General features: G+C 37.4%; 1 protein-coding gene across 1 annotated transcript in view; it reads left to right on the top strand.

Annotated features, from left to right (window-relative positions):
- PRKCA (protein kinase C alpha) overlaps positions 1–12,307 on the top strand; it is a 200,461-nt gene that overhangs the window by 86,314 nt on the left and 101,840 nt on the right. The window contains exon 3 of the mRNA XM_088138294.1: positions 6,938–7,020. Coding sequence (XP_087994420.1) covers positions 6,938–7,020 — 83 coding nt within the window. The remainder of the gene's footprint in view (positions 1–6,937; positions 7,021–12,307) is intronic.

Below are 12,307 nucleotides of genomic sequence, written 5' to 3'. Positions count from 1 at the left end.
ATAGCGATGCCTTAAGAGCGAAGTGAGTTTGACAATGTAGCATTTTTCACAGTATTAGCAGTCACGACTTATTGTTCCCCACAGATTCCGTATCACAGATTTAAACCTGTTTACTCAGCATTAGTCTAATTCATTCAATCCCAATTAAACAAGCATACAATGACATTCTTAAACTGTTTTTGCTACTCCTAGCAATTGTTTGCTTTTCTCATCTTGGATTAAGATGTTCTTGGCCAATGAAATGGCTATGTGTGAGTGTTTTTATTTTATTTTTATTTTTTACTCCCCCCCCCCTTTTTTTCTTTTAGCATTCTCCCTTTCATGACTGAACTTGTTTGTTGTTTTGCTTTGTTTTCAAAAACCGGCTGGCCTGATGAACTATGAACCTGTTTCAGCAGCAAGAACCTCTATTTGCACAGGGCTGGGATATTTCTGGGACTGTGTCTCCAGTAATCTCTGGAGGTTTGGGCATGCTCTTGATCCCATCAATTGATCAGTGCCATCTTATGGGAACCAGGAGGCATGCCTTCTGTGTTGCAGTGCCTGCTGTAGGGAAAAGCCTGCCCCCCTTCACCAAAACGTAGTTGGCCCCAACCCTGCCACTTTAAATAAGGCCCTGAAGACTTGGTTCTTCTCCCGAGTCTGTTATAGTTATTGAGTTCTATGTCTGGTCTCTGGCAGTAGGTTTTACTCTACTATGTTGCATTATTTTATTATTCTATTCTATTAGTATTCATCATCATCATCATCATTATTATTATTATTATTATTTTGTATTTCTATTATTATAGAGAGCCAGTTTGGTGTAGCAGTTAAGGTGCTGGCCTAGAAAGCAGGAGTCTGTGAATTCTAGTCCTCCCTGAGACATGAAAGCTGGCTGAGTGACTTTGGGCCGGTTGCTCTCTCTCAGCCCAACTCACCTCACAGCATTGTTGTTGTGGGGAAAAGAGGAGGAGGAAGGAGGATTAGGTATGTTCGCCGCTTTGAGTTATATTTAAAAAGTTACATTAAAAGGCAGGATAAAAATAATACTAATACTTATGACGGATAGATTATGACGTTAGCTGGAACAGCTCACCTGTATATGGCTACCAAGTGACTCTGGGCACCAAACAAGAGTTAAAAACATCAAATACAAAGCAAATTGATCAATAATAACGACAATAATAACAATAATAAATTTTATTGTTATCTAAAAATAATCCAATTTCAATTTTAGCTTTTCCCAACTTGGTCCCTTCCAGATATATTGAACTATTAACTCCCATGTCATTTCTGGCCACACTATCTAGGAAACCTGATAATTGTAGTCAGGCACATTTGGAATATAACACATTGGGGAAAGTTGGAGTACACATTTGGGTGCCTGTAAATTTCAAGTATGTAATTTGCTTGTGCCTCTTCACAACTGCTAGTTACCATTTCTGCCATGTGACTAAATCCAGCTAGAAGGGCATGGACATGTTTTCAATTCATTATGTTCCGCTCAGTTGCTCATGATGTCTAATTATGTGTCATATTTAGCCATTAGGATCACTAGAAGGTCATATTTAAGAGACAGATTGGGTGTTGGGGGGGGTACATGGGTGGCTGGATGATTTGATAACTGTATTATTTGATTGTCAGATTAGTTCACTAGTATTGCAGCAATGTTTGTGTTTGTTTCATGTTCTATCTCCTTCAATCCTTCTGTTTTAGATCTTCAGGATGAAGGGCATTATTTTAATATATGATTTTATATTCTGTATATATATTTTTCACATAATGTATATGTTTCACATACATGTAACAGTGCACTCTATCTTATAAGGTTTACAACTTGCTTTGTGCTTTGTAAAGAGAGCACAGAGTTTCTTCCCCCCCACACCTTATCTCTTTGTGGATTGCTGATGTCTTCGAATAAGCAATTAGCCAGATGCCTGACTGAACAAGTAAACTATAAATTAGATTCGTACTGGGCAGGCAGAGACACCAAATTCCAAAGAAGTTACAAAGAAAGCCAGAGAAAGATAAGGAGGTAGGCATTTCTTTGGTAACAGAAGAAGAGGAACAAAGAAGAGATAAGGACCGACATGTGCTATTTCCTTGGTAACCAGAAGAAAAAGTTAAACTTAGATTCAACTCTTTAGGGCCCACCTTTACTTTTCCCTGGGTCATCCCAAAATTCCCTTGTATAGATATGAGGGGATGTACTATCTGAATACATCTGAATATGCCTATAAAATCTTTGTTGCTTGCTTTGCAAGGTGTGGTTCTGGGCAACACTCCTGCCACGGTGTTGGCTTGAGCCATCCAGAAGTTTCTTGGCCAAGAAAACCTCTGTTAATTAAAAGCCTCATCTCAAGTCTTCTTATTTGGTTTTATTGAAACTTGGGAAATAAAAGGTGCCATACAAGGATATAAGTGGCATGCCATAGTACAGTTGTATGAATATAATGCAGAAGCTGGCTCTGTTACGCCAGTATATAGAAAACAATATGTAATCTTACCTCAGTCATGCTTTTTCTAGTAGGATGTAGGATTGTGTCCAGAAAGAGACTGAAACTCTTCTTTTAAAAAGTATCAGATTAATTTACATAAATATGCACATTTACTAGCCAAACGTGTTCCCTCTACCTTAGGTGAACTTTTGCTTCCTTGTCTGATTAAACTTTTTAGTTTTCATTATGCATGCAAGATGAAATTTGTTGGCTGCTAAAACTGCCAACAGGTTTAGCATTTTTGTATTTCAAGTATTTGAAATGCCAGTGATATAAGAAAAAATATTTTTGCATTAAATGAAATAGTATGTTTTCATTATGATTATTATCTACCTTGTAAGTATAAAAGTGAGCCTTTACATTTAATATATAAGGTTTTCTTTTTTATGTGAGCAATTTATGTTTTGCTTATAATAGAAATGTTTCTGAAAAGAAGGAAGAATGCACTTTAATAGTGAATGCAATTTGTTCTTAATTTTAATTGATGGATCCTTTCAAAGCAAGATAGCTGGGAATAATATCAGGGATTGAAAGCATTCAGGTGCTTGGTATGCATTAAATTCAGAAATTATTGGGCAAACATACTATTTAATACACTTTAATCAAACAAGATAATGTTTTAGCAGTCTTTGTTCTGTTGTGACCTTAAGGAATAAAATGCTGTTGCTTTGAAGAAGTTCAGTGTTGGGCCGAGAATGGGTTTTTACAAATTAGTTCAGAGCCTTTTCATCCATCCTCATTTGCCTCTATAGGGATTATTGGCTGGGACCTACATGTTATGTATATAAGAAAGTTATGAATGTGGCAATAAATGCAAATGGGCAGCTGTCATTTGACCTCTTCAGGGGTTGCATTATGTGTCTCTTAGTAAAGAAGCTGATGTCTTTCCAAGGGTAACATTATCCACCAGGATATATGAAAATATAATAATATAAATGCATATTTACCTACCTACTTTGGTAAAACAATTTCTGTGGAACAAAATCTAGAACTGGTTTCAGAATACACAAAGCTTTTTTCCAGTATATACATATATTGATCAGTTGTAAATACTTATATGTAATATAAAGATAATTTTAATGTAGTTAGAATACTGTATTAACTAAGCATTAAGTCAAATTTCTACTTAGCAGTAATATAGACTTGCGTTATATAACTAAATGCAACTTCATGCCCATGCAAAACTAGGCTATGAAATATGCATACTCAGTTAATCCAGAGAAGCTGCTCTCATAATGTTAACAGGTTTATTACTATTTTGCTGCTAAATTGTACATACATTCTTAGTAATCCGCCTTCCACAATTCCCAAACCTCCTCTCAATTAAACAAAAATACAGCCACTAATGGGGGGACAGGATAGTTACATGGTAGTTTTGAAGAATATTGATAATCAGGTTCTGATACTGATTGGAGAATCTGTTTTGTGTTGGTCTTTTGGTGTGTGCGTGCGTGCAGGTAATATATACATTACTCAACTGCTTAAAAACATGCACATGCATTAAAGGCAAACATAATCTTATATGGTCTAGTTTTTAGATCTGCGCAGGGATCTTGGTTCAGTGGAAAAGGCAACACATCATGCCTTTCAGCCCCTTCTTAAATCAAATGTGTATTTGTGCTGATGTTCCACATGAGCCCAGGAGAAGATGCGGCTTTTTAAAGGAGCTTCCAACAGGGGCATTGTGTTATTGCACAGTGTAAATCACTTCTCCCACTTCAGGTCTAGATCTCTGCCCCACCGTAAAAGTTTTCAGATCACAGCAAGGAATTAGCTCCATTCAGTTGTACGTTATTCAGAGCAGTCCACATGAGAGCATTCCTGATAACTCCGACATTGCTGTCCGCCTATCTTGACTGCTGTGGTTTCTGATGCACTGAGGGTGAATGTCTAAATTAGAGAAGCATTCACTTTTGCTCTGTATGCACGTTGCTTTCTGCATGAGTAAGGATCCTGCGTTATCAGGGTCTCGGCTTATGTGGAAACCACCTCTGTTTCTTTATTGCAGACTTCGCTGTGAATGTGCAAGTAATTGCAGCAAATGACCTCTTTTCATTGCTTTCGTAGGATGGGAGAGTCTATTATTTTCTTAGCTGGTGAGACCTCCATCTATAATATAGCATGCCAGGTTTGATAAGCATGGTTTAGAATTCAAGTAAATTTAAGTTGATTCGGAGGACAGGAAAAAATGCTCAGTCCATCCTCTTAACCCCTAAAGCCTGTGAAAGAAAGACTGAGATACCTTGTTATATTTAGCTTTGAAAAGAGAAGATGCTGGCAGTATATGATCATATGCTTACATCTGAAGGATTATAACACAGAAAAGGGCCATGATTCTATTAACCAGTGTATAGGATGTTAAATATTGGGTTTTAAGTTTTAATGCAAAGCAAATTTTATTTGAAATGCTAAAAGCAGTTTGACACTAGAATCGGTTGTCTGTGGAAATTATCGTCTCTTTATTTGTATTCAAGCAGAGGCTGACAACAATTTGTCAGGAATGCTTTATTGTAGGGTGGCTATAATGACCACTTCTAACCCTAATTGTATGATCAGCAACAATATTAACTTTAATTTGGTCCTTCTTGTGGTATTCCATTTAGTGGGATATATTAAAATGATTTCTTTTTTGGTTTGATTATTTGGAGTGAAGAATAGTTTCCTACTGGATGTCTCCACTGATCTTGGGGCTGCTTTAGGAAATACTGTTCTCTTTCAGCAATAGAGTAAATAGCTGCTATTGGGTGTTTTTGAAAAAGGTTACACAGGGTTACACTTAGGATGGGACACCTCTAGGAAATCCCAGAACTGTTGGTTGAATGAGAAACTGTCCCCCCCACCCCTTTGAAGGTGGCACTGAATAACAGCAACCAAAACAACAGCAACAACAGCAACAAACTACCATCACAAGGAAATGTTCATATAGTTAAAGGGCAGTTTTCCTGCCCTTTACAAGTCGGAATTAGTGGCTTGACCATTCTCTTTATTAATGTACATTTTGTTTGAGAAATCTCTTTTTTTAAAAAAAAAAACACTCTTATGATAAACTTCATAGTTAATTTAGTTCAGCCCTTGATTAACTTTTTTGGCTTGCATCTTTAAAAGAAATACAAAGTTATGTTGCCAGTAAAGAAAATACCCAGAAAATCTGAGAGCATAGTTGTTGAAATTCCCTTTCCAAAATAATGAAGAAAATTATTAGACCTGGACAGGGTGGGAAATCATTTATCTCCTCACTGAGTATACTTCATTCCACAGTGAACAAGTTCAGAATTCCTGTTTCCTGGAATCTTGGAGTTTAAGGGCTGGAATGTGAATGAGAGAGAGAGAGAGAGAGAGAGAGAGAGAGAGAGCGCAATTCCATCATGGCCATTGCCAAATTGTTTATCTCTGAGATGGCTTTATTGCATGAGAGTAGTAAAACACAAGCATATAAGCAAGCTTCCCAACATTCCTGTGGGATAAATAAAGGTGAAATATTTTACCAAAGGATGAGCAAGATTAATAAAGAAAACAAGTCATAGAGTATATTCATCGTGAAGTATCGATCAACTTCAACTTAGCTTTCCACTTATAATCAAAAAATTGTCCTGCGGTAAATTTTATCTTAATTTTTTTTTTAAAAAACCCTCAGCCCATGCTTATATATACTGAAATAAGATTGAATATATCCATTTTATGCATGGCTGCTTTTAAGTGAAAAATATATAGATGGCAACTGGTAAAAGGGATGTGTCAGTCGTCCCCCCAGAGGTTTTGTTGTTGATCTAGCATTCAGCTACACTTAGTATGGTATTCCTTATAATACATATTTCTTTGATTTAGTAAGTCCCATAGTAATGTTTAATTGTAAAGTGACCTTGAACATAAAAACAATGTATGCTATTAGGTCAATCCTTAAATGATGAACAGCCAATAGCCTAGTTAAAATTCCAAAAGTAAAAAGTATGAGGTGAATTCCAATGTTCCCCATATGGACTTCTGATTCTTCTCCTGAACTCTCCTTCGCACATCAGAGGAGTTCGGGGGAATGTTGTAGAGAATACACAGGAGGAGAATTCCATTTTTCCAACTCTGTTCCATGAGCATGAGGATACATTTGGACTCTACTTAATTGTATCATGATTATGGAATTTGGCTAAGACTGCTGATTAGTTGAGTAGCATGTTTCATACTCCTTTTTGTTGAAGCGTTAGAAGAAGCTAAGTAAAAATTCTGTGGAATCCTAAGCAGAATGAGCATTTGGTATATGGATAAGGAAATAGTGTATTATAAACAGTTACATGAGTAGAAAGGGAGATGGTAAAGACTGGTTAATGAATTGATCTATGATTTGAATGCTTATCAAAGAATTTCACAGGATATATTACTGTATCAAGCTTATTCCATGCATATAAACTGACTGTAGACTTGTTAACAAAGTTGCAGTAATCTAAATATACTTCTTCTCTTTCTAGTTTGCTGTTTTGTGGTTCACAAGAGGTGCCATGAATTCGTTACTTTTTCTTGTCCTGGAGCAGACAAGGGACCTGACACTGATGTAAGTACATTGAACTTTTGTTGTCTAATTTGTTTTGCTGCATTCATCTTTTTGAAAAAGATGTTGGCAATATTAGAATACGTTAATATGCTCTTTTCTGCATGGTGCTCATAGATTTTGGTTTGCAATATATGTTTTCTTTGGCAGATGCAAATGAGATACAAGTAAGAGCAGGCAATGATAGAAACAAAGAAAGAAAGAAAGTAGGGATACGAAATGTAGAAAAGGGAATGCAGATACAAAGGGTCTTCCTGGGATTCTCTCCAAAATAGCTTCTAGCAGGGGTAGCTCTCCCTGCTAGAAATGCAATAGCATTTTTCTTTTAATAACTTATCTTTTCTTTCTATTTAATTACCTATAGCAAATCTATTATGTATTTATTCATGATGCATTCAGGTGAGGTGAGGCAACGTGTTACTCTAGCAATAAAATCAACCTCAAAAGATACATTGTAGATAGAGGGTGTTTTCTCAAGTATATGGAGTGTTACTCTATGACAATGTGCTCCTTACTAAATGTGTAAGAACTGCTTAGACACATCACACTAAGCCGTCATATGACGTGTTTTGGTTTGGCTTAGCATGAGGTGTGAAGTTACCCATTATTTTGTGTCAATTATAATTTACAGTAAAAAAAAAAAGGCAATTTGAGTCCCCAGAGCTACATTCAGCCTCCAAACTCAATTGTTTTGTAACCCCTTCAAGTATAATTGTCCAAAAATTCATAGTACAATTTCCCACTACAGTATTGTGTGGGTAGAAGCTCACACAGAGTGAAGTACATGCCCTAAAATAGGATAAGCAAAAAGAAAACATAAGAAAAACTCTTTCTCAAAACTCAGAGCATGTATATGGACTGGCTTTCCCTGTAGGTCACACTTACTGCAAATTCCCCATTTACTGCAAACATCAACATTTCCCAAAATGGAAGGCATGGTCCATGAGATGTAAAAAATTTGTTTATGCTTTATTCTGTATGAACCAGGCCATAATGGTTTGTTGGCAATCATGGTTTTGTGCAGTGTATGTAATTTTTGTATGAGTCAGACAAACTAGCTCAGTATTGGTTGTACTAAGTTGTAAGATAAGATGTATGCATATGTGTATGTATGTATGTGTGTGTGTATGTATGTATGTATAATAATGTAGGTAGTAATGAAAGCCTTGGGAAAGATATTCAGATGCCATGACATGTTTATAGTTACAGTGGTACCTCGGTTCACGAACTTAATTTGTTCCACAATTCTGGTCGCAAACCGAAATGGTCGCGAACCGAATCAAATTTCCCCATAAGGTTCAATGTAAATAAGGTTAATCCGTTCTGACCCCTACGAACGTGGTCGCCAACTGAATTGGTTGCCAACCAAATCAAATTTTCTCATAAGGTTCAATGTAAATAAGGTTAATCCGTTCTGAACCATATGTATTTTTTTTAACCACAAAAATATGAAACAAAGTACAGTACAGTATAGTATGAAGAGAGAGAACACTAACCTTGCTTGAGGCGACACCAAAAAGCTTCACAGCAAGTGTCTGTCTGCGACCGCAACCTCACCTAGAGGAAGCCACGACCACATGTCAGAGCAGGGAAGATGGCCGCTGGTCATGTTCGTCACCTGATGCGGAGTTCACAAACGGAAGCAAAATTTTGCGAACACTACTGTTCGCGAACTGAATTGTTCGTGAACAGAAGTGTTCGTGAACCGAGGTATTACTGTACTGTAGAGGGCATTGGGAATGGCCTCGAAGGACGGGAAGAAGAGCCGCTACCCAGGCAACAGTCAGAGGGGCTTGAGCCCTTGCCAAGAAAATAACTTGAGAAAACATCTCAGGCAGGGCCTCTCCCTAGTTCACACAAAGTGAGGGAAGGGGAAGCACATTCAGACTTGCAAGATTCTGTCACTACAACTGTTCCAATAAAAGCAATTTTAGACCTATATGGCATTGGTTTCTTGGACTGCTCTACCTTGCAGAGCTAACAGGTACAAAGACTGGAATCATGTAGGCAGTAGAATTATATGACATCCTATGGAAGCAAAAATTGGACTTTGAAGAAGCTGGATAAAAAGAATGTTGACACTTTTGAACTTTGGTGTTGGAGAAGGCTCCTGAGAATACCACAGATAGCTAAACAAACAAACAAAATACTTCACAGAACCAGTCAATCCAGAGTTCTCACTTGAGGCAAAAATGACCAGGTTCAAATTATCAAATTTAGAGGGCTACCTAGCCCCATAAAGCATGCAACATTAATCATCATCATCATCATCATCGTCATCCAAGAAAAGAATATGCACCGCAAGAAAAATATTCAAACTACCATATAAAATGGTATTAGGGGCTCACCACCCATCCTAACCCAAGGCCTGCTGAAACAGCAAAGTTTACAAGGCCTTCTTAAACATCATCAGGGTAGTGGTCCATATGGATCTTTGAGGGGAAATTATTCCATAGGTCAGGCACTGCGACAGAAAAGGCATACTTCCTGGGTCCCAACAGATGACATTGTTTAGTTGATGGGACCTAGAGCATACCCATTCTGTCTGATCATACTGAATGTATTTTGGACACATTATGAGATGTCTGTAATGCTGGGAAAGGTGGGCAGAGAGAGAAGAGGATGACCAGCACAAGGTGGATGGATTCAGTTGCAGGAGCAATGGATACACTATTGGAAAATCTGAGAGGCCTTGATGGGAACAGATAATCCTGCAGAAGGCCTATCTATGTGGTCGCTAAGAGTTGATACCAACTTGATGACACATAATCAATGAATCAATTGGTTGTGGTAATTGGAAGTTGCTGTTCAGAATTTCACCAAAAATCTCTCTCAGCTCTATCTAGAGATACCAGAAATTAAACCTATGATATTTTGTATACAGGGCAGATGCTGTGACATAAAATAATAACTTTTCATTTCCATGCATGCCTGATTGACTTTCCTGAAACAGGAAATAGCAATAAGCCATTCCCAGTAACAACCCAAATAGCAAATTGAAGTCCATTGACTTCCATGCCAAAGCACAAGTTCCATTAAAAAAAAAACACACACACTTTTCTAGCCAGTGCATATGGTGAATTCTTCAAGAATATGCCATGTGAATACAATATGAAATTAGGAAAGAAAATAGGATTCTAGGTTACCCTAAGTTTGATTTCTGCTGCTTTTTTTCCAGTTCAAAGCATTAGTGATAAATTGCCGAATCATAAATAATTGCATTTGCAGGAATGCTTGCCCAATGATTCAAAGAAGCCAGAAGGTGCCTGAGTATGAAACCTGAGAGGATACTATTTCTTTTTATCTGTTATTCAGATGTGTTCAAAGAAAGTATAGAGACTTAGGTAAATACAGCCTAAGTCTATCACAATAAAGATGAGACAGCCACAGTAAACCATCAGACCCGTACAATGGGGCTTTTCTAGACTGTATTACTTGAATGATAAAATGCTTTGGAAAGCAGCTTAAGATCACATGGGAACTTCTGTTCATGGGAAGTCAAAAATATTGTGTGTTTATGGATCTCCACTTATCTTTGAAGAGGCTTTCAGGATTTCAACAAAAGATTGTAAATCTCTTTTTCCCATCATCCCCAGGACCATTTCTTTTAAATCTCAAGTGAATTCAAGTAGCACTTATTTTGACAGTGTCACAATGAATAAGTAGGTCGAAAATTAAGCACATTTTGTTTTTCAGTGTTGAACATTGTTCTCTGGTTACTGACTTTACAGACACCTCTTTTCAGAAGGTACAAACAGATCATCTTAGAGAATATTTGTTAAAATTTGCAGGGCCATAGAGGAGGAGGATGGAAAAAACAGTTTTGTTAAAAGTTGTAATGCCACAGAGGAGGAGAATAGAAAAAAAATTTTTTTGCTCATGCTATAGTTAATAGAATGACTCCAATTTATCAGCAGTTAATTAGTTCAGGCTTTCATTTCTGAATTGGGTCAACTGATTACTTCCCATTGTAAAGCAAGCTATTTTGTGCATAATGTTCTCTTAGGAAATGGTATTTATAACTAAGTCACATTTGAAACTGATCTTTTCAGTCCACTCCAACAGATTCCTGTTGAACAAAAAACAGAAAGAATCCCTAGCCCTTTGAAAAGTATTTGATTTAGTTATTTATCATATTTCTAGAGCAATTACTTCTTGCGGGAAATTTGAGGCTCTGTGACTATTTTTGCAGGGACTGAATTATTTATTTATTTGTCAGCTTGCATGCTTCCTTAATTACAAAGTGTCTCTTGATTAGAGTATATTGTCCAGGGGGGCTGATCTTTCCTTTGCTTCCTGCATAATGTCATGTAAAAAGCTGCCTTCAGCAATGAGTTACAGTGGTACCTCGGGTCACGAACGCTTCTGTTCACGACCAATTCGGGTCACGAACAGCACCGTTCACAAAATTTTGCTTCCGTTCGTGAGCACCGGATCGGGTGATGAACAGGATCCGTGGCCATTTTCCCTCCCGTGACACGTGGTCGTGGCTTCCTGTAGTGAGGGGGACTCTCCCTCCAAGCAGTAACCGCCTCCCCACCCGCCTTCCTGTCCTCCACGCCAGAAGTCGCGTCGAGCAAGGTTAGCGTTCTCTCTCTTCGTACTGTATTTTGTTTCATATTTTTGCGGTTTTTTAAAAAAAAATACATATGGTTCAGAACGGATTAACTGTATTTACATTGAACCTTATGGGAAAATTTGATTCGGGATGCGACCAAAATCGGGTCGCAACCAGAGTCGCGGAACGAATTAAGTTCGTGAACCGAGGCACCACTGTATGTGGCTAACTAAAATTCTTTACCAGCATCAGAAGTATCAGCATAGACCCAAGCTTTCTGTCAGGATCTGTTTTTCCTCGTCACAATTTCTACCAACTGAAGTTAGTGGGGTCAGTTCTTACAAATAGCTTTGTGGCATCTAAAATGGGGTGTTACGTGCAATAAGGTCATTTTCTTGTGACTGGAAACCCCTTATGGACTTTGTGCTGAAAAAAGAGAAAAATGAACTTGTGATTTATGGGTTTGAAGATTAGAAAGGGTAGCTTATGGAAAGAAGGAAATTATGATGTAACCTTAGAGAGAGAAGGTAAAATATAAATGCATTTATAACAGCTGTCGAAACGATGAGAAGCCACTTCTTTATAACCCTTCCCTTCCCTTCCCTTCTTTTTCTTTTTCTTTTTCTTTTTCTTTTTCTTTTTCTTTTTCTTTCCTTTTTTACTTATTCACTATTCTTCTTTATTTTCTTTGTTTCTTTTCTAATATCTGTATTCTTTTTATCTTGTTAAAAT

Source organism: Python bivittatus, unplaced genomic scaffold, assembly GCF_059951505.1.
Source record: "Python bivittatus isolate LINGU-HERP-01145 unplaced genomic scaffold, Pbiv_v1 ctg000220_np1212, whole genome shotgun sequence".
In the NCBI taxonomy this organism is placed as follows: domain Eukaryota; kingdom Metazoa; phylum Chordata; class Lepidosauria; order Squamata; family Pythonidae; genus Python; species Python bivittatus.
Note: the sequence above shows the minus strand (reverse complement) of the source record. Positions and strands in the feature narration are given on the sequence as shown.